Source organism: Simochromis diagramma, unplaced genomic scaffold, assembly GCF_900408965.1.
Source record: "Simochromis diagramma unplaced genomic scaffold, fSimDia1.1 OVJJ01000320.1, whole genome shotgun sequence".
Lineage (NCBI taxonomy): Eukaryota > Metazoa > Chordata > Actinopteri > Cichliformes > Cichlidae > Simochromis > Simochromis diagramma.
In genome coordinates this window covers 6498842-6525751 of record NW_024386773.1, presented here as the reverse complement: position 1 = coordinate 6525751, position 26910 = coordinate 6498842, and the positions used below count along the sequence as shown (strand labels likewise).

Sequence of the window (26910 nt, the reverse complement as noted above, 5' to 3'; positions counted from 1 at the left end):
GGGCGAGGATGAAGGGAAACAGCAGCAGATGTAGGCATATGCTTTTGTTTACTTTTGTGTGCAGGGGATTTCTGTGTTCTCGCTGTCATCTTCCCACCGTGAGAAACCTACTTGAAAAAGGTACAAAACACAGTTAACTAACCTGTGATCCCAGTAAGAAGCTTTATGACTTTCATAATCTGGGATGTCGAAATCATCCACCTCCCAGGTGCACTGGTCGTAGGGCAGGTCTCTCCACTTGATCAAGTAGTGCACATCACCATCTTTATCAAAACTACAAAGCAGAAAACAGCTGCAGGTTTTATAAATTTATCATACTGATCATTAAACAGACACTGAAAAACAACTTGATATGAGACCGCCATATGGAAGATGTTTCTTTCTGATCATTTAACTGTTATACAGATATATTGTGAAATGTTAAAAGCAATAATTAGAATATCTGGTCTATAAAATGTATGGTATTTTAAATACATCCTGAAAACCCTGATCTGAGAGTCTGTGTGAGCAGCCACCTATGATTGATTATCCGGTGGATAACCATCCACTCTGGTTTAATGCCATAACGGTAGAAGCGCTCCTCCATCGCAGCATACTGGGGATCTTTGCTCTTTCTCTTCTCACTGTTGAGCTCCTCCTCTCCGGAGCCGTAGTCATATGGCGGGGGCTCGTCCATGTCGTTCTTGCGCTGATAGTTCCGGTACATGACCGTGTGGTACAGCTCCAACTGCACAACCAGCAACAAAGCAAAACTATTGGTTTTGTAAGTTTCCTTCAAGCACCTCCTTGAGCAAAGTAGGTACAAAAATGCAATATATTATTTTCATCTATAACAATGAAACTGACTTAATTAGTTACAAAAAACCCAGACTGATATTAATAAAGAAAAAGTTTGTGTAAAATAAATTAGGTGCTTTGTCGAGCATTTGAAGGAAAACTTCTCCATGAAAAACTGAAAAATAGATTTCATGTAACATTGTGTTTTTCTAATATTATATTAAAAAGTAATAGATCATCCAGTAAAATCCTCCCTTGGCTCCTTCGGTTTGTTCTATATTTAACAAAGAGAACACTTTGGCCAAGAAGAGCAGAAATGTTAATTTGAGACTGGACTGACTTCTGGCATCTCACCTGCAGTTCGCTGACCCAGGAGCAGTGCCAGTACGAAAGGCCAGCCCACTTAACAAAGAACTCCCTCTCTGGGCGGCCCTTGAGCGGGGGGTTGGTGAGCGGATCTGTTGGCTTGCCATCAGGTCCTGTAGGTGGTTCGGCTGGCAGCGGAGCTTCTCCCCACGTCCAGTGCATAATCTTTTGTACTTTTCCTTTGAGGGGAGGGCACTGCAAAGAAAAAGTAAGGTTCTGTCACACACACAGCTCTTCTTAGCTTCTGACTAAGTAGCAATAATGAGTTTCTGTAAAAATATGAAGATGAATATGAAAGTCTTTGACAAGCAATCACCCTCCTAAAGGAGACATATTTCACATTAACATCAACAAGCTAATGTGGCTGAAACTGCTGTAGGTGTGCACACTTATCAAAGTGAAAGAGGTCACCCTTTATCTGCTCTGGCTCTCTAACAATGTATATTTATGCATCATTCAATTATGTATCAGTGACAGCGCTCTGGTAATTAAAATCAACATGATGCAAATGTGTCACGTTTGTAAACAACAAAGAGAAAAGACAAGACTGAAAAACAAAATAATTTGAACAGAATCACCAAAGAAAATCCATCCAACCAACCATTCCCTTTCGGGGTCGCGGGGGTCGCTGGAGCCTATCCCAGCTGTCATAGGGCGAGAGGCGGGGTACACCCTGGACAGGTCACCAGTCTGTCGCAGGGCCAACACACGGGGACAGACAACCATTCGCACTCACATTCACACCTAGTGGCAATTTGGATTATCCAATTAACCTATCCCCACAAACTGCATGTCTTTGGACGGTGGGAGGAAGCCAGAGTACCCGGAGGGAACCCACACAAACACGTGGAGAACATGCAAACTCCACACAGAAAGATGGTGGAATTGAACTCGGGACCGTCTTGCTGTGCGGCAACAGTGCTAACCACCGTGCCACCGTGCTGCCACCAAAGCAAATGTTAAACTAAATATCGTTGTGCACATATACAATTGAGGTTTACTTACACTCATCATGGAGATGAATGTCATGCAAATTTTGGGCTTTTAATGATTTTTTTTAACTGCTCTTTTTCCAGGATGAATGATGAATGAATTGATAGCATACATCTTTATTGACTTTAAAACAATAAGATTTTGGTGCACAAGTTTGTATTTATTTTCAATTTTCTCTAATGCACACAGGGTCAAAAGTATGACAACAGTTCTTTGAAATGGATACAGTGTGTTAAGATTGAACTTCTGGAAAGGGCTTCCTAAAACACAGACCTCGACACTATTGAAAATTTGTGAAGTAGGCTTAAAAACGGGGTACTTTCAAGGAAACCAACCAATTAACGTTACCAATTCTGCCAAGAAGAGTTGTCAAATATCCAGCCAGAATTATGCCATAGGTTTGTTTATGACTACCAAAAGTGTCCTCTCAAGATGCAACTTGCTAAGAAAAGTTTATCTACATATCATTGAGAGTATATGGATATATTAGAAACTACAAGAACACTTTGGCACTGTGTGGATTATAGTAAATCTAAAATAAATCAAACTTGTGCACTCAGTTCTTGTTTAAAATCATTAAGAGTGTATGCTGTACAACCATTTATGCTGAAAACAAAAAAACAGTTCAGAAATCCCAAAGTCCCATTCATAGCATTCATGTCCATCATGAGTGTATGTAAAATGTCCAGTTGTTCTGACTACAACATTTTCATGAACCTATGCCTAATTATTAGCCATTTTAAACAAAATAATATCAAATACTACTGCGACTGAGATGAACTTACCATACAGCGCGGACATAACCACTCCCCATTTGGTATCTCGGGAAGCGGCGGGTTGAGGCAGTGGATATGGTAGGATGATGGGCAGGTATCGCAACACAACAGCTCTCCTCCATCTTTACAAACTCTGCAAAACTCCATGTGGTCATCCTCTTCCTCACCTGGAGCCTCCTCCTCATCTTCATCTTCATCTTTGGCCTCCCACTGGATTCCCTCCTTCTCCTAGAGGACACAGTTGATGTGGGCATGTTAGGGAGTAAAACTAAGCATACATATTCAGTTTAACTCTGACTATGTCAATTTTTCAGACATAGAGATATTCGCAGAAAGTAAAGTTAAGATAACAAACATCGTAAACACTGACAGTCCAGTTGTTCTTAATTGCGTGATTTCTTGGCTGTTTTTGTGCACAGTCGGGAACAGTTTGTTTGCAGCTTATACACAAAACCTACTCACAAAGTCAAACATTCCTCTTAATAGTCACACAGCCTACAGTCTTTAAATGCTAATCACAAACACTGCTGCAAGTCAAGGCAGAAGTCAACTAACATCGTAAGAATAAAAAGCCATTAAAAACAAAATAATAAAAATAACCTGAATGACTCCTGTCAGCACTAATTGTCTAATATCTGAGGTAATGACAATAAAAACCTGGCCTGAAGGAGCCCTTTCTCAACTGCAGGACTGCTTCTCAACAACTGTATGGGATTTATTCTCCAGCCACAACCTCCAGGAGTACACGGACACTGTACTCTCGTACATCAGGAACTGTGTTGACAATGTCACCGTCAACAAAAGGGTCAGGGTGTTTCCAAATCAAAAACCCTGGATGAATAGCGAAGTACAATCCCTCCTAAAAAGCCGCAACACTGCCTTCAAGTCAGGGGACAGGGCTGCGTATAGGGCGGCCAGGGCAGACCTGAGTAGAGGCATCAGGAAAGCTAAGACGGCCTATAGAAGAAGGATTGAAGATCACTTTGCTGACAACGACCCCAGAAAAATGTGGCAGGGGATCAATCACATTACCAACTACAGAAGCAATAACCAGGTGACATCTAGGACTGATGCCTCGCTGGCTGAGGATCTAAACCGTTTCTTCGCCCGCTTTGAGACGACCAGGCCCTCAGCTGCCACAACACCTCCACCCGCCCCCAGCACTGGCACACTAACACTCAGGGAGCATCAAGTGAGGTGTGTTCTAAGGTCAGTGAATCCCAGGAAGGCGGCAGGTCCTGATGGAATACATGGAAAGGTTCTCAGAGCATGTGCTGACGAACTGACCGGAGTCTTCACTAAAATCTTCAACCTTTCCTTGTCATCAAACACCGTCCTGCCCTGCCTCAAAACCTCCACCATCATCCCCCAAGAAGACAGCTGTGGCCAGCCCAAATAACTACAGGCCTGTTGCACTTACGCCTGTAGTGATGAAGTGCTTTGAGAGACTGGTCTGTCAGCACATCAGGGCCGGTCTGCCTCCCACTCTGGACCCCCACCAATTTGCCTACAGGACAAATCGATCCACCGAGGACGCCGTCACCATAGCGCTCCACACTGCGCTGAGTCACCTGGAGCACCGAGGAAGCTATGTGAGAATGCTCTTCCTGGACTTTAGCTCAGCATTCAATCATATCATCCCGGAGATCCTGGTCCAGAAACTGTCTCACCTGGGACTCTCCACCCCCATCTGCCTCTGGATCAAGGACTTCCTGACAAATAGACCACAGTCTGTCAGACTCGGCCCCCACCTGTCCAGCACCATCACACTCAGCACCGGGTCTCCACAAGGATGTGTTTTGAGTCCCCTCCTGTTTACGCTCTACACATCCGACTGCTCCCCTACCCATCTCTCAAACACCATCATAAAGTTCGCGGATGACACCACAGTGGTTGGACTCATCTCAAGGGGGGATGAGTCGGACTACAGAGATGAGGTCAACAGACTGACTGAGTGGTGTTCAGTTAACAACCTCCAACTGAACACCACGAAAACTAAAGAACTTATCTTGGACTTCAGGAAGAGCAGAGCAGACCCGGTCCCACTCTACATCCACGGGAACTGTGTGGAGAGGGTACACTCCATGAGGTTTCTGGGCGTGCAGATCTCTGATGACCTCTCCTGGACTGCAAATACCACGGCGGTGGTTAAAAAGGCCCAGCAGCATCTCCACTTTCTGAGAGTGCTCAGGAGGAACAACCTGGAGGAGAGGCTGCTGGTGACATTTTACAGAGCCACCATAGAGAGCATCCTAACGTACGGCATAACATCATGGTATGCAGGGTGCTCAGCTGCGGACAGGAAAGTATTGCAGAGGGTCATCAACACAGCCCAGAAGATCACTGGCTGCTCTCTGCCCAGCCTGGAGGTCATTGCAAACTCTCGGTACCTCAGCAGAGCTGGCAATATCATCAAGGACTACTCTCACCCCAGCAACCAACTGTTTGAACTATTACCGTCAGGCCGACGGTACAGGTCACATAAAACCAGGACAAACAGATTCAGGGACAGCTTCTTTCCCAGAGCTATCACCGTAGTTAATAAGCACAAAAACAATTGAACCTATTCCATACCGTCACTGTCATTATATTATGCTGCTATTCATACTGTCATTATATTAATGCTGCTATCCTGTATATATTGTACATACTATTGTTTGAGTACTTACGATTGTTTTTTTTGTACTTTTTATATTTTACATTTATATTTATTATTGAAACTTGCACCAAGGGAGTGGCACTCCAATTTTGTTGTACTCTGTACAATGACAATAAAGGCTATTCTATTCTATTCTATTCTAATGAAGGATTTTAATCTGTTTGTTCTACACTGGGTACAAAGTAACGGTGACCTGAGAGCAACTTCCTGAACTCAGATGGCAAAACATATTCAGGATGGATAATAATGTTTTTTGCCTTATTTATCACCTGATTTCCTCACAGTGAGCACAAATCTCTCTGCCTGTGATTTCGGAGCAGGTGTTAACAATACTTCTGAGGGAGTTTCAATCCTTAATAGATGAAAAACCTGACCAGCAAGAAAAAGTTAAAAGACTTCCTAAAAATGAATGCTAAAAATTGCATACAGTTTTTTATTAACATGAAAAGAGTTCAGCCTCGTTAACAAACGTATTCTCTGTTAACCCCGTTTTATTGACTCCGTATTCACATCAAACTTGAGCTGATGGTTAAAGATGGTGCCAACAGTTCAGGCTGTTACATTGTATAGCCCTGGACTAGTTGCATGGTAAAATGGTAAATGGCCTGTATTTATATAGCGCTTTACTAGTCCTTAAGGACCCCAAAGCGCTTTACATATCCAGTCATCCACCCATTCACGCACACATTCACACACTGGTGATGGCAAGCTACATTGTAGCCACAGCCACCCTGGGGCGCACTGACAGAGGCAAGGCTGCCGGACACTGGCGCCACCGGGCCCTCTGACCACCACCAGTAGGCAACGGGTGAAGTGTCTTGCCCAAGGACACAACGACCAAGCCGGGGCTCGAAGCCGGGGCTCGAACCGGCAACCTTCCAATTACAAGGCAAACTCCCAACTCTTGAGCCACAATTGCATCAAAGATATCACCAAAAATAACTCTCATGAATCCAACTTGGGCAGTCACCACCTTACAAAATGTGTCAGTCTGCTCAAACTAATGTACTTACACAGTGTGGACAGCTCCATTTTCCCTCTGGGGCCTTCTCCAGCTCAGGGTCCAGACAGACCAGGTGGTAAGCTCTGGGACAGGTGTCGCACAGGATGATTTCTCCACCCTGCTGGCAAACCTCACAGTAGTCTTGGTGGTCTGTCTCATAGCCATCACCGTCCTCCTCTGGAAAAGGTTACAGAACAATTAAACCTGGGCAGTTCCCTCATATAGAAAGTCACATAGATATGGATGCATAGGTAAATGCAAGATAATTACACATTAGAATCCTCTATATAAAAAAAATCTTAATGAGTATAAGCACACTAGCTGCTGTGGAAGACCATCTGCCTTTAGAAAGCATTCCCAGAATAAATAAAGCTTAAAAAAATACATTTTAATTTACTCATTACCCAAAATCAAACAGTCTGGTTCTGAGGGATTTCAATGGGATTTTAGAGGGAAAAACACACCACAGAGCATGGCAAGAGTAGACAGTAAACATACTTTTCCTTTTTTTCCGCCCACGTCGGGCCTTTTTCTTGGTGGCGGCCCCCGAGGTATCAGAAAGCACAGAGGCACTGTGGATGCTGATGTCATCAAAGTCTGACTCCTCTAGGAAGTCCTCCTCACTCTAGAAAAGCAAACACAGAAACTAAGGAGCGCAGAGCTACAGAAAGAATTAAGATAAACCAACTTTCACAATAAGTGTTGCAAACAGGCCGGTGGCTTTGATGTCGTTCAAGGGAAAGCTGAGGGAAAAGGGTTCTGCAAGACATACCGAGGATGCTTTCTTCTTCTTCCCACTTTGGCCCGACTTTGATTTGGTCTTCTTCGGCTTGGGCTTCTTCTTCACTTCTTTCACAGTCTTACTTCTCTTTCTAACTCCTGGTCCTGACACACACAGAGTCAGTCATGAGATCTGTTAATCAGATGGCATTCTTGCTATCGTTTCTTAAAAATGATCTCGCTTTTTATTAGGTCTTACCCTTTCCCTCTTTGGTTTTGGCTTTTTTGATGGGCCCCAGCTGAGAGCTCAGCTGGCTGCTGCTGACAGACGTTGGCTGTGCCACAGTAACCGTTTCCACTGCAGCAGCCACAGCAGCGGCCACAGCGGTGGCAGATGCACCTTTGAACGGGTTGTTGGCACTGAACTCCCGCCACTTGGCCCCTAACACTGTCATCATCTTTGACATGGGAATCTTCGGGTTCTTCTTGGCAATGAGAGGCCTGAATAAAACCAGGGGGAGATGAAACAACAATGGCAGCTTTATTATGTCACACTTCATTCCTGTTAATAGAAGCTCTGCTTCCCACAGCACTGGAGGGAACTGGGTCTTGATTTGCTGACACTCCACTGCCCCTTAAGTTTTATTCTCCCTGCTTTGCTGTGTGCATGTCATGTTTGCGATTTGTCAGGCAACAGCTTGAGGTTTGGCACGCTGGCCTGTGAAAGATAGTGGGTCAGAGCACTGAGTCCCAGAGCCTCCTGGCTGTCACAGGCATCCAGTAAGCAGCTGACTACACACAGGGGGCACTGCAGGAGCTCATGCTCCACTTTGTCAGAGCAGAAGCTTAGCTGAGCCAGACAGCCCCAGGTGAGACAGACTCTTTATACCAACAGCCGAGCTTTCTAGCTCAAACAAAAAGAGCAGTGTTTGCTCGTCACAACACAGTCTAGTCTCACAGTGGAGTTTTGCTGGAAGACTCTCAGAGAATGACTTTGACAGTCCAGAGAAACTGAGGCAAAACAAAGCACTTTAACACAATGAAAGATCATCCAGACAAAATTAGATGCTTGCCTGAGGAACTGGCTGAAAGCCTTGTAGTTGGTTATGGTTTTATAGTCATCTTCAGTGAAGCCATACTGAACATCTTCAAGACCCCATTCGTGCATCAGCTGGCTCGATGATTTGGGCTCCTGGGGGTGTACAGATAACAGATCAACGCACATATGTTAATGATGTTTAATACATGAAATGTGAACATTAAAGTTATTTTAATCTTTTACCCTTCCACATCCACAAACAAAGCATTACACGCCATGTTTTCACGGTCTTTCGGTATCAGACACTATTTTTTTTTTCAAAGCAAGCCTATAATTATGATAACTATGCTAAAAAGTTAAACACCTTCCCCGACTTCATCTACCATTAGTCAATTGAGACTTAATATTAAATTTAGTCTTGGCATCATTACGTTTTTTCATTATCGTCAGATTACTGTATAAAGAAACGGTCACTTATTTTGATAAATGTGATTTTTACACATGCAGTACCCCCCTGAACTTCTCTAGAGATTAGCTGACAAAGGTGAGAGAAATACAAATGTGCATTACAAAGGGATCAGACTCTAAATGCTCTTTAACCTGCCGGTTTCCTCCATTTTCACATGTGAGAACAGCAGGTAATTGTCCAGCAAATTCACAGTCCAGCTCCCCGCATATTTCACCCGGGCAGCTCACTGACCTTAACCAAGTGGAGTTAAAGCATGGAGAACAGGGCTGGTCTTGTGCTGTGTGATAACAACTTTGGACAATTTCTGCACACATTACCTAGAGCCCCCTACAGACTTTAATGTTCATTTGAAACACAGTCATGTCAGCATCATGAACATACACTTACTTTCATGTTACCATCATCGTCGTCATCATCGTCATCCTCTTCATCTCTCTTCTTCTTTCTGGGCTTTTTCTCTTTCTTCTCCTTGGGTTTCTTCTTCTTCTTCTTGGTGGGACCATACATGCTGCTCTCACTTTCGGAGCCGATTTCCGGACGTTCCCGTTCCTCCTCCACCTCTGAAGTCTCTTCCAGGTCACTGTCAAGTCGTGCCTGAATTGTTCCCTGGAGGATTTTGAGAAGGTAAAAAAAAACCCATTACATATACACCAACAACCAGCATGTTGTTTAATTGTGCAAAGGTTAATATGTCACTCATCTTTCTCAGTCTCAATCTGGCATCTTTACAGGCTGAAAGTATATTTTAGTATATTTGGATTTATATTTTTACTAAATGAAAATGTTGTCTAAGCTATTTCTTTGATGTAGTGTAGAGCTTCTGCCAAGCAGCTATTTTTATAAATGTAAACACGTAGAATCTGGCTTTGAATCTCGCTTCAGCTCTGTACCTAAGAGCACGAGCGTGACTGACTAAAGCTGCCATCAAAACCAGATTCCTGAGACACAACTAGATTCCAGGTTTGGATTTTACAAACAGCAGGACAAAAGAAATCTAGGCGCAATCTTCTGAGACCCAATTGTATATCTAGCGCTAAAAAGGTGGGGATAATTAAAATACTAAACTTGATAAAGCAAATAAGCATGACATTAATTTTGCCAGGGTGAGGGATTAGAGCTCCCACAGAGGCCACCCACTCTAAAAACATATTCTGTGAATGCACTTTAAAGCAGTTTAGATAAAAGCTTCTACTTGATGGCATTTGCATAAATTAAATTACATCACTCGAAAGTGTCGCTGCCTTGCTAATATGATAACTCTTCTGCCTGTGATGAAATATTTAAATTAGTACAAGTAAGCAGTGACTTGATGAAGAGTCAAGGCGGCTGCATGGTCACCTTTTAAATGTGCTTTTACACGAAATGAAAACCCAGAAAAAGAGCACTTCAGGTACCCAAGCCAATCAGAGCTCAGAGTTAATCTGTAGCCTGAGTTGCATCCTACTGGTTTAATATGAGACATCTGGAAGGCTGTATGGATTTAACAGTTAACAGGTGTTGTTTGTGTGACCAAGAGTGCTGCATATGAACAAATTTGCTAGTGGTTGCTCACGATAGTATGTGCGCATGAGTAAGCGAGAGGGGGAAAGTGTGCTGTTTCTCTCATCATGCACATGCCACCTAATTATTTGTGTTTGAATGTGGTAGGCCTGTGGAAGTTTCCATTTGTGCCCCTGTCTCTGACTGGGCACGTTCCTGTGAGAGAGCATTTTTGTGTGTTTGTGGACATGTTGGGTTTTTTTTTGAGCGTGTGTGTGTGGGTGCGCTCATTCTTTGTGAGTGCTTTCCTTTTTTTTAAAAAAAAAAAACACGCTATTTTTGTGAGAGTTCCTCTTCGCGTGTGTTTATGCATATGTAAAACATGACTGTATGTGAGAGTGAACTTGTGTGTGCACATGCAGTGGAGCAAAATTAGAGCACAGCAGCTTTGTGCTCTGCTCGCTGCCTGTTGCTCAGCAGGCCTGTGTGGCTCCATGGAGAGACTTGCAGGCGTTTCGCTCTGTAGCGCAGTGGAAAGGCTCACGTTGCCGCAGCGCCCGCCAACCCTACCAGCAGCCTGGCTGTGTTGCCATGGTGACCAAATTTGAGCAGTGTCTGGCTCTCTCTAACTCTCTCTCGTTCTCTCTCTTTCTCTCCTCCTCTTACTTTCTCTCCTTTACATCTCATAGCTCTCCTCTCTCACCCCTCCACCCCATTATTTTCTCTCTCACTCTATCTCTTAACTTCTCCCCCTTTCTCTTTCCTCTCTCACTCTTTCTTTCTATCCTGCCACTCACTCCCCCCACCCCCCACACACACTCTATCACAGCAGCAGCCAATGGAACAGCGCCATCCAATCAGACACGTTTGCATAACGAGCTTGTTATGCAGAGGCCTGTGGTTGCAGAGCCAGTGCTCCAGCACCCGTCTAGACAAATCTCATTTATGCATAAGAAGAAGAAGGAGGGAGAGAGAGAGAGAGAGAGAGAGAGAAAGAAAGAAAGAAGGAGAGAGAGAGAGTAAATTGAAGATTGTGGATGGGGGATGGGGTGGAGATGGAGGAGCAAAAAGCAAAGAAGCAGAACCACCATTGAGAGCAACTGCAAAGACAAGGTGAAACTGTGCAACAGTCTCTTGGTGGCCCTGAGTTCAATGTTAAACACATATCATAAAAGCAAAGGACACAACAGCACAGCAGCAAAGATGGTGTCTGTTCTTTCAGAGGAAAGAAAATCAGATAAGTGCTGATAACCTAATCAAATTAGATGCTTTCCCATAATGGCTCTGCCTTAGGGAGATTGGAGCGGATGCCACAGAAAATATCAAATGAGCGAAGAAGTGGATGTTCAATAAAATGTAGTGCAACAGGAAAAAAAAGAAAACTGCTCTAAGAATTTATTTTATGGTTTCTAAACAATGGCTTCTCCTTTTCTCCAGAAATCAGAAACAGCTCTTTGTTGACTCACAATCCCAGAGAGGATATTGAAGTTATAAAAACAAGACAGAAGCTCATCTCAAACCGACTGTATTTCAGCAAAATGTGAATGCTACAAGAACCAGCTACATGGGTTTTTTTTATTGTGGCCAAAATGCAGCAGTTTCCTCTGCTGCTAAAATGAATTGTTTTCCATAAACCCAGAATTCACTGATTTAACAGATATTTTATTAAAAAGCCCATTAAATATCCCGTCATATCTACACAGCTCTTTGTTTCACTGCAGACTGGAGAAGACGAGTAAACACAGCGCACCTCTCTGTGGCTATCATTCCTCCTGCCAGTAGCTGTGAACTCAGACTGGGATGTGCTACTGACAGTCTCTGACCCCAATTGACTTTTGGCCCCTGTCTGACACCAGCCTTTGGGGAGTAACTGGAAGTGAATTACAGGAGCAATGGTTTCTCAATGGGAGGCAAAAAAAGACACAAATACAGCAAGGTGGGGAGCAAGAAAGCAAGACCGAAAGAAAGCAGCAGCATCGTAATCAAAGCAAAGTGAGGTGATGCATGTGGGAGACAAGAGGAGAGGGAAGAAAAGGAGAATACAGAGCAGTGTCTGTGAGTTAGGGAAAGGAGAGTGTCACGGGGAGCCCCCCGCTTCATTAGCTCAGTGAGACCCAGAGCTTAGTGTTTACCACGAGCAGCCAAAGGGCCGAGTGGCAGCATGGTCAGCCAAACTCCTCACGGTACTGCTGGCATCTCCAGTCAGCGGAGGGGAACATCCTGGCTATGTCACTGACACGGTTACAGCTCGCCAACATGAGCGGGGAGATCACTGGGAATACAGCAAATTCCTGTAATTACTGAATAATAAATATTTCTTTTAGCCTCTGGGCTTTTGAAGAAACAAAACTTTTCCAGAAGTTAAAGGGCTGACTTTATTTGTAGGATGGCCCTTCAAGCTGCAGATCATGAAGTAATGCTGGATCAAATGCATTGTTTGGTAGTGCAAACGGGGTCATTCGTAGACTTATTAGCCCAAAGATAATCATTATCCGAATTTCAGCACTTTTAACCACAAGGTCACTGTATGAATAAAACTGGATCTCTAACCTAAAACTGCTGGTTTCAATACACTCTGCTTGTTTTTTCCCCGCTATACCCTTAGAAAGCTTATTTACGCTTCTTTTGATGGATGCAAATTTGTACAAAGAAAAGTTTCTACATAAAATGGCGTAAAACTGGGTAAAAAGATGTGTTTTAGCAACTCTGGAATGACGCGCTGCATCTCAGTTTTTCTGCTATATTTTTGGTGCTCTAAATACTACAAAATAAAATGTATTTTTCGCCATTATATTCAAGAGAAAGGAAACATGTCTAGAGCCAATATCTACAAAACTGGGCAGGTCATACAAATGAATAAATAGCACTAGAGGCCTGATGAAAAATATGCAAATTTGAGTTTGTGGTGAACCAACTCTTTAATAATAAATTGAAAATTAAATAATTGATAATTTATAAACAATGTCTCCTCAGAAAATGGAACTGAAATAATATAAAGTACAGTACTGACGGTAGCATCCATCCATTTTCTTAAAAACTGACTAATGAGGGTACACTCTGCACAGGTAACCAGTCAATCACAGTGCTAATGCAGCAAAACAGATAATCACACACTCTTGCATGCCCATGACCCATTTAGAATCATCTATTGACCTAACAATCACTTTGATATGAGGAACCCGGCACACCTGAACGAAACACGTGGAGACACAAAGAAAGTGTCCAACCTCCACACAGACAAACCCTGAGCAGAGGGGTTGTAACCTCCTTGCTGTGAAGAAGCAAACGCTAACCACGACACTACTGTGCAACCTCTTAATGCTGCAATTTTTCATTATTCTCTAACTGTCTCCTTTAGCCACATGTGACCTATTCAGCAAAAGCAGCAGGCGTTCACCTCATAAGCTGTAATATTATCAACATCACGCTGGTGTTAATGCTCTGAGCCAATCAAGTCTCAATCCTGCTATCTAAATATTGGAAATTAGAGGCTAGAGGCGAAGGACTGTCAAAACCGCTCTGTCATAACTCTCACTCCCGCTACTGGATTGGCATGAACACATTGCCTCTGACCTACAGTCCCTGCCATCAGCACCAGCACCACAGGCACAAATCTACACTCTAAACTGCCGCTTGGAGCCCACAGCTTACACTGGCAGTAACAGTGACACTGCTGCCAACCTCCCCTAAGCCTGAGACAGTCCACTGCCTCTCATTTAGATTACAGAGGCAGTCCAGCAGCCAAAACACACCTTTGATCCAATTGCAGAGACATCAAAAGAGCGATGGTTTGAGAAATAGAGAATGCGGGATATGGCTAGAGCCAAAATGCCTGCCAAGCTGTTGTGTCCGAGGTCTGGACAGATGGTGCTGAATGTGAATTATGCCTTACCTCTTTTTTCCTCTTCTTAACTTTCGGCAGTTTTCCCTCCTTCATCTTTTTGGGCTTCTTCTTTTGTTGTTTGAGGGACTCGTCGTCAGAAAAGAAGCGGTCGAGAGGTGTGAGGGGAACTGTGTTGCGCTCACCTTCGTCATCCTCATCTGAACACGGGGGAAAGGAGAATTATTTGCTTAGTACACTTAAACGACACCGATAATTCAGCTTGTAATAAGACTAAACTGACAAATTCAGCCTGATTCGTACATTTTTCTGCCTCAGTGAGTGGTTATTCAATTTTTTGATTTTGTTTGATCAAAGTGAGGATATGAATCTACTCTGAATTAAACACCTTTGAGTTTTGAAATTGGGCAGCAAAACAAGAGATGAAGACGTGACCCCGGGTTCTGGGAAATCGAAATTTCTGACATTTCAGACAAAATGGTTAATCAAAAAGATTAAAAATGAACAATAGATGTTGCAAATATTCATTTGCTGCAGGCTCTACTGTGAAAGCTCACCACGATGAAAAGTCAGTTAGCCTCCTGTGAAAATAACAATGATGAATCAATGTCAGACCAACAGGAGCACTTGGCAAAATCAACCTCATAATCACACATCATTGAGTGTGCATCAACTTTACCCATCAAAACACAAATAAATGGAGTGCGTGCCCTGCCGCTAAATGGGAACTCCCTGGAGGACCACTGAGGTATACTGAGCATATCTTCTGCCTTTAATGCTTGCTGGGACTAAAGGGACCTGCTGCTGGTTGTCAGCTGTACCGCCTCAAAGCTGCTGTGTAAACGTGCTGACTGCTGAGCACAGCATACTTCGCTGATGCCACAGTGGGTCACAGAGGAGTAAGTAAGGGAGAGAGACAGTCCCAAACAATACATCTCTGTAAAAAGTCACACAGAGAAAATATTGTACACACATGACGCAACTCTAGTGCCCCAAAAAGGTTTATTTAATCTCATTTTCCCAACTGTCTCACTGTCTCTTCCAGTCTGTCTATCTGCATGTCTCCCGTCTCTCTGTGTCTCACGCAGACAGACTGGAGGGCATGAAATATGCAGCACATGTATCAGAGTCAATCAGCCAACACTAGCCCTGCAGTCTACCACTCCCCTGGGTAGCTGGAGTGAGAGATTGGGGAGGAGGGATTCCTGTGTAGTAGACACACAAACCTCACCAGCCACTTATCCTCTATTTAGCAAAGCTAGCAGGAGGTATTCCACGCATACACATACAGTACACTGATTTCAAAGCCTTAATCAGAGGCAATGTCAAACCCATTGTGCTGCCCTGGCTTCCAGATGAACTGTGTCATCCCTTCCTCAACCCTAAGTGGGGGTAACTTGTGCTTTTCTTGGCCAATATTATTATAGGAAATGTGCTGACAGACATTTACTGCCTTGCTACTCATTCCTTCTTTCTTCTTGTCCCACAGACCTTGGTGTTTTTCTCCACTTTCTTTTTTTCTAAATAAAGCCTTTAGTTTATGTATTTAGTAGCTCAAACGGGCAACTCTTTTATGTCTCAGATGCATGGTTAGCCACCTGCCAGGCAACTTATGACGACAGCACGGCAGAGCCTTACATCTCTCTCAGATGCACAGATGATGACATGGCTCAGGTGCAGATCGAGATGGCTTTGGATTACACAAAGCGTACAGTTCATATCTCTGTGCCCTTGGCTCTGCTTATTGTAAAATAAATCAATCCAACTTGACAGTGGTGATGCGGTGTTACTGATGTGGGGTTTAAATGGTTCGGTGATAAGCACCTAATTCACTTTGAGCAGACTGAGCTGAGTTCTTTTTAGCCATGCTGGTGCTGAAGCTCAAGGTCTGACAATGTCAGCCTCTTGGTTGTTTAACCTCTATGGTTCAGACTAAAATTTCTCAATAACTAGAGAATGGACTGACATGAAATTTGATACAGAAGTTCAAGGTCCCCAGCGGATGAGCCCTACTTTGATGATATTTTCACCATGAGTTCAGTATATGCAGTTTTAAATGAACTATTTCAACTGGTTTATTGTGAGATTTCATACACACATCCGCGGCGCATTAATAACGATCTGTTCTTCTGCACTATAATCTAGTCGATTTTTTTAATTTGCAGAAAAAATGGCAGTCATACATTATTTTACTGCTGTACCATTGTGCTTTGTGGGCTCATTACTGTAATTAATGATGGCACTAAACTATATATATATGTTCCAAATATAAAATCTGCCAAACATCAGCCTGTAAGCGCTGTAACTGGGGCCATGTTAGCTTGCTGACGTTTCTTTAACAGAACCACGTGCTGATAACAGATTGTCAGAGAGTCAAATAAAATATTGAACACATGGGTTCTCAGTAATCATTTTTTGTTACACAGGAATGTGTCACAGCAATGCAGCTCCCTGAAACAGCTCTGTGTTTATCACCTGAATTGCCTTAAAATCTGAACCCTGACTAAAGTAAATGGCCTGTGAAGTCCCCGTGGGGAAAGCCATCAGGGGAGAGATATTCTTTCTGCTTGGTGACTGGACCAGGCAGTGCCAGGTGTTGGAAGTAGGGGAGGTTGCTCAGTCATGTGACACACCGAGGTCTGGCAACAGATTGTGTTAGGAAGACGACCAAAGCTCCAGTTGGCAAACTAGCCTTCTGTAAAATGTGGCACAGACACAGTTCTGACCTTCCTGCAAGGGCTTGGCCACCAGACTGACCCATTAGAAGGGAGATTCATGAACGAGTCCCAAGTGAGGAAGATAGAGTTTACTGGAAAGCACATTAGTCATTTCTCTGTTGGCCCCTGTGTGGAAATACCCACTTAATGCTGCCCAGCATTGCTTCCCACAATGCAGGGAAGACGAGGCCAAAGGGTTTCCTATCTTCATCGATTAGGTACTTATGGCTCAGGCTTTAAATGCCTTCAGACAAAAGCATCCGTAGGCTATTATTAGAAAATGTTATCATCTAAGTGATGGAAGGATAAAGCCTAAATAGCATCATTAAATTGTAGTATATCTATTCTAAGGTCATAGCACATCCCATATAAACAGGTAGGAAACAGATAAGAAATGACGTACCACTCATTTGCAAAAATATATTTAAAAGCATGTTTTTTTATGCTTAGGCTACATACACACACATTAAGAAAAAAAAACTGTGTCAACTTTCACAGTGAGGGATCCAAAAATAGCCCCTTTTCCAACTGGGGATAACATTTGTAGGCACACAAAAGCCCATGATAATCTTTCAATTTTATGGAAGAACAAAGCAATTAAAACAGAAAACACAATGGAACAATCTGTGACAGTGTAAGTGCCCAGAGTGAAACAAAGGGACTTAGGACACTACGTGGCACAACAAATAAAGACTGTGATAGGATAGCATTTTGGGGTCTGAAGTCCCCACACAATGTGCTCCCACACTGTTGTGTTTTAATTGCACTGAAGTGTCTTCATGGTAGAAAACTCTGACCTGGATTTCTGACCTTGTCTATCACTTTGAAGCCTGCTGATGAGGTCATAAACTGTCTGGAAAGTGCTTCGTGTATCAGCAGCATAACAATTGATCCGCAGCATTTTGTTGTGATGAGTGCGTGATATGACAAATTAAAAGAAAGTTATTCCAATAAAACAGTCATATTTTCAGACTAGGAAGACTGACTCCCTTTTGTGAACAATTTCATGATGACAAAACCAATATGGACCACTGTGTCGGAGTTTCACTAGATTTACCCTCGAGTAGGTACATTGTGCGTCATCATAGAGGATCACACTGGTATTTATTATATTACAAAAAATTTTTTTTGAAGCCTGAAACACATGACTACAAAAATCCCATCAAAGCATATTTAAGCAATTTAAACACATTCTTCATTTTTTAGACTTAATTAATACTGACATATATTCACTCACCTGCCATATTCAGCTGCAGCCTTCCTTTCTTATACATGTTTAACAAACTAATGCGTTACTGAGGACACACATCAGTGCCTGTATTCTCCCTCTAAATATGGATGGCAGTCACAGATGTTGCTCTAACTCCCCCTCTGACTCTCCGTTCTCTTTGTCTGCCTCCTTTTTCACTTGCTTACTGCTAAGATGCACATAAATGCACATAAAAACTAGCAAGTTCAAATTACCCTTGTCAAAAAATATGTATATAAACAAAAGAAATGTGCGTTTAATGCAAAAGATTTTCTCAAATAATGCAGATAACACAATACTCAGACCTTGTGTTAAACGCAGAGGTAATTTTTGAATATTGTGGCGTATATTACCTTTTTCTGTCTAAGAAATGGTAACCAGTGGTACCCTTGAATTTAGTAATTGTATGCATTCTACCTCATTTTTTGTGACAGCACTTCAAAGCCTCAGATGTTCAAGAGCTTTATAACACACATGCGAAATGAGCAAGGATTGCAATTTGGCAACTCAGTACTGTGACAACTGCTCACAATTAAACCACCGAAGTAGTGTCCCAGTAAATGACTTTTCGTCACTCCGTAACGAGCAATACCTAATACCAATGCAACAGACACACCAGCAAGATGTTTAATAAATAAAACTTCTTGTGCCTTCTTTCACATGTATTCTATACTCCGCATCACTGCATTATTTGAGCAACACTTAAGACGAGGAGGGCCTGCTGCTAGAGAAAACATTGCATTGGATTTTAGAAGCTTCATTTCATGCTGAATCTACACTGATCGGCCAATAAAAAGCAGTCACACACTCACATCTTTCATTTGATCATGGCCAGCATTCATCAAGGCATCATTTCAATAAGCTTATGCAATGTCACAACACCTATTTCCACCTAGAGCTGTGTTACTTTCATGCCTTGTATTGGCGATGGGCTTGACAGTCTGCCAAATCTTCTCTAGCAAATCCCAAAGATTCTTAGAGGGGTTAAAGTCTGTACTCTGCGGTGGCCAGTCCCTGTTGGAAAATGATGTCTCGTGCTCATTGAATCGCTCTTTCATGTTTTAACCCAATGAATCCTGGTACTGTCATCCAGGAAAATGTCTTTGTTATCAGGGAAGAACAAAAACCACTGATGGAAAAACCTGGTCATTCAGTATATTGAGGGAGTCAGCTGACCTCATTTTTTTGGGGTGATTTGACTTCGCTGAAACTAGCTCTCTGATCCAAAGCAGGGCTCTTACTTTCCGACCTTTCTGACTTTTGTTTTTGGCTTTGGAGTGTATTTTACAACCACAAACATTTTCCACATGTGAAAGTGAAGCAGAGGGCAAAGCAGGACCTTTTAAATCATGCCCTTGACATCAACCATCTGATGTTTGGAGCAAGCTATAAGAACTTTAAAATAAAAGGAACTTCGTTGGCTGCACAGGACAATCTTATGTCTGGATATTCAGCTCAGCAGGCTGCAACAAGAGGGCACTTCATCACCTGAGCTGCTGCATCACTAGATCAAGAAACCAATCATTAGCAGTTCAGAACTGGGTTTGTGTTAGGCAGATGAAGATTCTGATGATGCCTGCTCTTTGGTGTACATTATGGACCACACAGTTAGCAATTTGAGTAAATGTCACAAGTAACCACAGCCATGCCTGCCAAAAAACTAAGACTGGGATTCCCCTGTGCCCTAGGATTGACACCTGCCAGAAAGTCTAACAAACTTACCAGCCAAAAGAAAACAAAATGGCCAAAATTTGGCAAGTATCTTATTGTGCATGGTCATTAATTAGGGAATCTTAAAACCCCCATGTGACTTGATTTGATCTTGACCATTTTTTTAAAGGAGGAAACTGTAGGAGCACTGAAAGCTGGTTCACTGCCAGAGTCGATGACATGTTCATTTTTCAGCCTGGAGAATTTTATTGCATAGGTTCTCCTGTATGAACTTGCTATGTGGAATGAATTAGCAGCACGCAGAGAATGTGGGTTAGAGTTAATTCCAGTTCGCGCACGACCCAGAGCTGAAGGGCTGCCGGTGACCTAACCGGTGTCATCAGCGTCCAAGGCAAAGGAGCACACTTGATAAGCTCTGTTTACTGTAGCCCACACGTGGCTTTCACACCTCTGCGGCCATGCAGTGGGAGAAAAAAGAATTAAAGTTGAAACAGCTTCCTAATCACTAGCGCTAACGGCAGCGCATCATCCACAACAAAATGAACACGCACATTGTCACCGGAGCCCCCCTTCTTTTTTTTCCACAAAAGAGCACATCCACGAGCTAAAAAGGGACAGAAAATCGCCAATGGACACACTGACACGGAAACGAGCAAAGTACGGGTTTTTTTTAACAGCTCTCTGAACAAAACTTGTGTTTGGACTCAAAGCCATTCACTTGTACACGCATGCAGTCTGTGAAAGAAAAGGCAGCCCACAGAAACCATGCAGCAGCGTTTCCATCGTGCCCCCAAATCAGGATGAATGTGAGGACAGCTGTGGGGGGGAGAGATTAAAAAAAAACTACAACCCTTTGCCACCTTTAAGACTGTAGGTCGTACAAAAAAAATAATAGCATGACTCTGCTTATTGCACCCCACCCCTCCTCTCCGGTCTCAGGAACGCAGGACAAGCCCTTTTCCCCGCATTCAAGGCGTAGCGGCGCAAAATTATCTGAAGGACACCCCGCCTCTCCCCTTTCCCTCACCTGGTATATCGTCTTCAAAATCCATGTCGTCTTGTCCCTCGTCTTCATTGCTCAGCGACCCCGGCATCTTTATCTCATAGCCCCCAAACCCCTTTTAGGCTGGGAATACTGAAAGTTAACCCTCCAGACGCCGCAGCACAGTCTCTTTCTTCACCCAAAAAGAATAGTATTCGTCGCTGTGAAAAATGTAAGATTTTTTTTTTTATTTCTGTGCAACGAACATGGGGCTTTCTCTCCACGAGTAAAATAAAAAAAAATATATTTTTTAAAAAATATATATATTTTCCAATGATCTCTATCCAGGTCTTCCAGTCTGAAAAATAAGAAAGACAAAAATGGAACACACATGCCCAGATTGTGACGTCTGGTCTGTTGCCATGACGATGCATCCCATAATTTCACCCACAACTAGTTAGTCATACTCTCCTAGTTACCACTTCAACTAGTAGCGTGCAAAAAAAATGCACATCGAGCGCCGTGTGCTGCTAATAGACGGATGCACTCCCCGCGCCTGTCCATTTCCTTTTGGAAGTCCGGAGAATTGAGACAGAAACTTCTCCCACTTTCTCGCACAGCTGCTGCTCTATTCACTCACAAGCTCCACTCCAAAGTGTGTCTGCAGGTGGAAACACAGCATTGCTTTCTATTTTGAAGCCAACCCGTTTGTGTAAACGGACGTTTTGGTTGATTTGGACGTCAATTAAGGCATAAAACCCCCAACTAACAATCACCCGACTCGATTTCATCTTGCAAGCGACCACACTGTCCTGACAAAGCACACACAAGTGCAGGCTGATGACTGCAAGCTGTGAGGAGTCCTGACTGCCAGTGGTCTAACTGTTGTCAAGGTTACCACAGCTGTATCACAGGATGCCCCACAGAGAGCTGAGCAGAGGAAGTATCAGCTTCAGCGTCACTTTATCTTTTATCAAAATATACAAATGAAAGGCTGAGAGTTCCAGCTCATCCCACATGCTGCAGGATTTTAGGGGGGTGGGGGCAAATCACACAATGCAAATAAACATTTTTATAACCAGGTGACAAAAAAGCACCATCCCACATCAGAATAAAGAACCAGAAAATATTCCTAAATCTAAAAATGACAGGTTTATATGCAATTTACACATGCAAAATTGTCATCATGCATCTAAATAGCAAGGATTATTTTTGAAAAACGCTAAACGAAATCAGAGTGCACAGTCACATGTTCATATCTCTGTTTTTATCGTCTGTGTGGGACCCAGATAACATACTCAAACCAAATGTTTCCAAATAAAACACAAGACCATCAAGGGTTTTCTCTCGAAGTATTTTATTAAGAGTGGCGTAAGGTTTAATCTTCGTCCTCTTCCTCCTCATCCTGGTTGATCTGGAAGTAGCGCAGCTCGTAGCTCTCCTTGGTGTTAGCTACCACCCGCAGCCAGTCCCTGAGGTTGTTCTTTTTCAGATACTTCTTGGTAAGATACTTCAAGTACCTGAAAATGGAAGCAGAGAGCAGAAGAGTGTGAGTCGATCTGCCCTTAAATTTCACAATTTATGTACCGTAAAGCAGCAAAATCCTGCTGTTTTTCTACATTTATATGAAGGTGTAGAAATTGTTAAACATGGCATACAACAGTTAAAACTCTCAGTAGCCCAAATGCACAAAACAAACAGCTCTGTGCGGTTTTTGCCATAACAGTGACCAGCAGAAAAGTGGGATCACAAAATTAATTTGCTTTAGCATCAGCTCTAACCTAGGAGACCTACACTGGTTATACCAAATGCTTCATTTAAGACTGAGAGTGCCACAGTCCCCCTCTGGTGGTGGTGTTTAAAATTTACTGAACAATTACAGTATGAAGTGGACATGAAGGTGGTTAGGGAAAGTTCCAGAAATACACACAGATCCACGTAACCCAACATTTAAAAGATGTGGATTAGGTGCACATGTGTATGTTTTGCAACTTTGGTACAGCCGGTTTTAAAAATGAGTTCAAGTACTTTAATGATCAGATGTATAATACACATGCCATTATTATATCTAGGTTATTATACAGTTAATACTGTTTATTGTCCAAATAGAAAATTAGCATCATTATTAAGTGGTGGCTACAGCCTAATAAATATATATGTAACGAGATAAGATAACCATTTTGGCTGTGCCACTCTAATCAGTTACATTAAGTACTACACTTCACAGTAACATCTGTGTTTCGAAGGTGCTTGAGGCAACTGTTGTTGTAATTTGGCGCTATATAAATAAATCTGAATCGAAATTGAAATAGATCTCACTTTTAGATATTAGTTTTGGTTTTTCTAAATATTTACAAAACTTCAGACAAATCCACAATTAATACAATAATTCTGAAACTCTCATTATATGATTCGACTGCTTCATGTGTTCACAGAAGAACCTTTAAGCAGCAGGGATGTTTCTTCAGAACTGACTGCCAGAGGACGAGACTTCCACACTAGGCACATGTCACCAGAACCGATACTTATGGTATCTTTCGATGCCAACATTCTAAATACACAATGGTATTTGTATTTTCTTAGTACTGTAGACACAGTATGTAGACAGTATGGTCAAATAATAAATACTATACTTTGCCTCCCGCACCTGACACACGACACCCTAGTGAGTACTGACCTTACAAAATTTATGCTACAACCTACCTTTTTTTTTTTTTTTGTTAAATCAACCAACAGGAATGCAGCATGAAATTAGGCACTGATCAATGACAATTTCACACACATAAGAAAAATGTGGCAGTAAAACTTGTGAAAAAGGTAATGAATTCAAGCATAGAAGAAAAATACTGTGCAGTTGGGGCAGCACGAGTACACATTAAAGATGACACACCATAGGAAGAGACCATAGCTGTGTGTCATAGCCTACGATTCAGTCATTTTTTATTGTTATGTCTACACACATCAAACTTGATGTTATGCCCACATTAGGGTGCAGCAGGACCTTGTTGCACAATGTGGCAAGCAATGATGAACTTATCTGATCCCTAAAGATCTTTTGTTTTTTTAAGCATTTTTATGAGATTTCTTGGCTTCTCACATAAGATAGATACGCTCTAGTGGTGTATCTGTCCAGAGTATTTATTGCCACACTTGTGTGAAACCAGCTCATGTAATACTGGATAAATGTACTTGCGCTGGAACTGGAAAAAAAATCAGATCACAAGCTCTCAAATAAGTGGGAAACCACAAAGACAGCATGATCAGTCAGAAGACACATTCAGGCTGAGTATCAGTAAAATTTTGCAACCACTGTTAAGGTGACAACCAAACACAGCCATATTTGTTTGGAGTCTTCTCATGTCTGTTCATTAAGTCTATTAAAATATTACTGGGGCTGAAATGTCAAATGTGTTTCATTTCCCTCAATATTACATTCAACAGGATTCTGCATACTTCTCTATTCCACACAAACAACAGAGATTTTCTTTAAACTTAACATTTGTCTTTTTAGGCCTTGTAGCAAACACTGTGCACAGTATTTACTGAGGATTGCTGGTATGATGGCAAATGACTATGACCAGTTAAATAATACAATATGGCATAGTTGCACTGTTTTTCTTTTATTTACCTCTTTGAGAAGGGAACTTCAGAGTTCACAGCAATTTTACTCTTGCTCCTCTCAATGGACACCACACCACCACCAAGATTTCCAGCTTTGCCGTTCACCTTGATACGCTCCTGCAGGAACTGCTCCTGCATGTGCAGAGGACACAGCAAGTCACACACAGCAAGCACCAGAAATGAAGGCCTCTTTATGAACTACAGATCAGAGTTTCTTATAAACATATGACTGACATCTGTCTTTTTTCCCCCCTCTCTCTTTTCTTTTAATATCAACTGACTGGAACCTTAATACAGGGCTTTGATTGATGCCCCTTATTTGACAGTAGTGTCTGACACAGAGCATTTGTGTCTGACAGCTGATGCACCGATTACCAGACAAGATGTCATTTCTGTCAGAGGTGATCTACTCACGAAGTTGGCAGCATCCATGATGCCATCCTCAACAGGGTGGGTGCAGTCCAGGGTGAACTTCAGGATCTGCTTCTTCTTCTTCCCACCCGGCTTCTTAACCACCTGCCTCTTCTAACACAAATGGAGAAAGTTGCTTAAACTCGGAAAACCCCCAAAGCGAAGCGTAAGGAAGCAACAATAGTGTTCAGATATCTTTATTAGCGGTTAGTCACAGCGTGTTCAATATGTTCCAGACATTTTATACTAGCATTTCAAGTAAATATCGTAAAAGAATGTTGCAAAAACCACGAACAACTGTTTACGTGCACCCTGTTAACCCTCACGTCGATCGCTGCTAGCTTGCGCTAACAGTTAGCAAAACGTGGTTTGAGACGAAACGTTAAAAAAGGGAAACAAAATCGCACGTGAACACTCGTTTCTTCTATATTACTGTGCACACGTATATACACGTCTATAAATGGAAAGACAAGCTAAAATAAGTGGCCTGTGTGCACTTTTATTTGGTCGGGCTACTACTCACAATCGGAGCCATGGCTGAAGAATTCAGCGAAAAGGGAAGGAGCAAAGGCTGCACGGGAAATATAAGAACCGGCCGCAAAATCGATCGCATCGACTTTTCTAGACTCGATTATGTCGCACTACATAGAAAAAAGAAGGTACGAGAAATTGTTAATGCCACTTAAAGTTGCACCAAATGTTAACTTTGTTCAGACTCGAATCAGTAGTTTGTCAGCTGGAGTGGAACCAGACATAGAGAGAGATTATTGCACTTACAACTATAAAATTCCCGGATCAGCAGAAACGTGGCTAAAATGTTTAAAGTAAAATATAACAGATTTAATGGGCGTTTTAAAACCTTGATGTTGGGCCAAGTAAAAAATAATAATACTATATTTCTTTTTAAAATAATTTTTGATTTTGATTTTTTTTTAACTGCCCAGAAAAGTGCATTTCAAGATGGCTGCGAGACGTTACCCTCCTAGCACTTAGCTACACAGCTTCCTATTAGGTGCTGGTTAAGTATGTAGTTTTTGTATTATGTAGTAGGTTTTAAAAGGGAAACATAATTTTTTTTTTAGAAAAGTTGAATAACATCAAACACATATGTAATAACCTAACTAGCATTATGAATTATAAAAGAAAAATAATAAAAGATATTCTACCATTATTATTATTACATTATAAATAGTAATAATATTGTAATAGTGTTATGCAGGTTATCAATATACCTTCAAAGGTGCTAGAAGACATTATAATTAATGTGATTACATATTACAATTTTTTATGTGTTTTTGTCATTATACTCTGTCATATGGTTCATAAAATCTATATAAAAGACAGACTGACATGTGTATGTGTGTGTGTGTGTGTGTACATACGTTACATTTTGAACCAATAAAACAAGTTATTTATAGGATATATTTCACTGCAAAAGAAAAAAAATAACAATAATAATATTTTGGCAACAAAAAAGTTTAAAAGACTGTATTCAAGGTACAGTGCAATAAACTAACAGTATTACTAAAAAAAAACCCCCCAAAAAACCAAACAAACTCTTGATAGAACTGAGAATTTGTATTTGTGTTTGAAGGCAACCACAAACTTCAAGATTCATTTGATTTGGCTGCCAAATCAAAGAGCAGAGCCAAACTCAGTTAAGATAACAGTATTTGGATGATGACATGCTTCTAGGTGTCAAAATAGATAAATTTGTCACACAGAATGTGGTCCACTTGAGGAAAAAAGTAATTTTGTTAGATGGCATTACAATATATTACAGTTTTTCCTAGTATTTCACTGTCATTATGGAAGGATAATGAAATTGCTATCTCAGATCTATTACCTATAACAAAGTTATTTACTTACTAAACTAGCATGCCATGTTTCAAAATTAAAAGCACAGATAAACAGACTGATGTATATGTGTATACATATACATAAACATACCTACACATGCAAACATTATTTTCACAAATTCAACAGTATATATATATTCATAATATCATCACATATATAATTATATAATATATTATATATATAGATACTGGCTACTTATTATATATATATATAGATATATATTCTCAATACACTGACTTCTATTCTCCTGCACTTGGGAATAATGCACTTTACTTGA

General features: G+C 41.8%; 2 protein-coding genes across 4 annotated transcripts in view; both read right to left on the bottom strand.

Moving 5' to 3' along the window:
* chd5 (chromodomain helicase DNA binding protein 5) overlaps positions 1-21952 on the bottom strand; it is a 39738-nt gene extending 17786 nt beyond the window's left edge. For all 3 annotated transcript variants that reach the window (XM_040005422.1, XM_040005442.1, XM_040005432.1), the window contains exons 1-12: positions 20787-21952; positions 14174-14322; positions 9190-9408; positions 8368-8486; positions 7554-7795; positions 7347-7459; positions 7073-7199; positions 6585-6751; positions 2922-3140; positions 1132-1338; positions 516-727; positions 143-274 (exon numbers count right to left, since the gene is read on the bottom strand). In XM_040005422.1, coding sequence (XP_039861356.1) covers positions 143-274; positions 516-727; positions 1132-1338; positions 2922-3140; positions 6585-6751; positions 7073-7199; positions 7347-7459; positions 7554-7795; positions 8368-8486; positions 9190-9408; positions 14174-14322; positions 20787-20853 — 1973 coding nt within the window. In that variant the 5' untranslated portion in view covers positions 20854-21952. The remainder of the gene's footprint in view (positions 1-142; positions 275-515; positions 728-1131; positions 1339-2921; positions 3141-6584; positions 6752-7072; positions 7200-7346; positions 7460-7553; positions 7796-8367; positions 8487-9189; positions 9409-14173; positions 14323-20786) is intronic.
* A 124-nt stretch (positions 21953-22076) lies between these two features.
* Positions 22077-25420, bottom strand: rpl22 (ribosomal protein L22). Its single transcript, XM_040005454.1, has 4 exons — positions 25297-25420; positions 24777-24887; positions 24370-24494; positions 22077-22261 (listed from the first exon to the last, which is right to left on the bottom strand). Exons 1-4 carry the CDS (start codon positions 25384-25386, stop codon positions 22120-22122), a joined length of 468 nt encoding a protein of 155 aa, XP_039861388.1. The 5' UTR covers positions 25387-25420; the 3' UTR covers positions 22077-22119.
* Between the last annotated feature and the right edge of the window lie 1490 nt (positions 25421-26910).

Excerpts from the sequence above, each read along its gene's own strand:
- rpl22 (XM_040005454.1), bottom strand. The coding sequence starts at position 25,386 with ATGCGATCGATTTTGCGGCCGGTTCTTATATTTCCCGTGCAGCCTTTG. Across the intron at positions 24,888-25,296 it reads CTTCAGCCATGGCTCCGATT|AAGAGGCAGGTGGTTAAGAA; the intron begins GTGAGTAGTAGC and ends CATTTGTGTTAG. Across the intron at positions 24,495-24,776 it reads TCATGGATGCTGCCAACTTC|GAGCAGTTCCTGCAGGAGCG; the intron begins GTGAGTAGATCA and ends CTGCACATGCAG.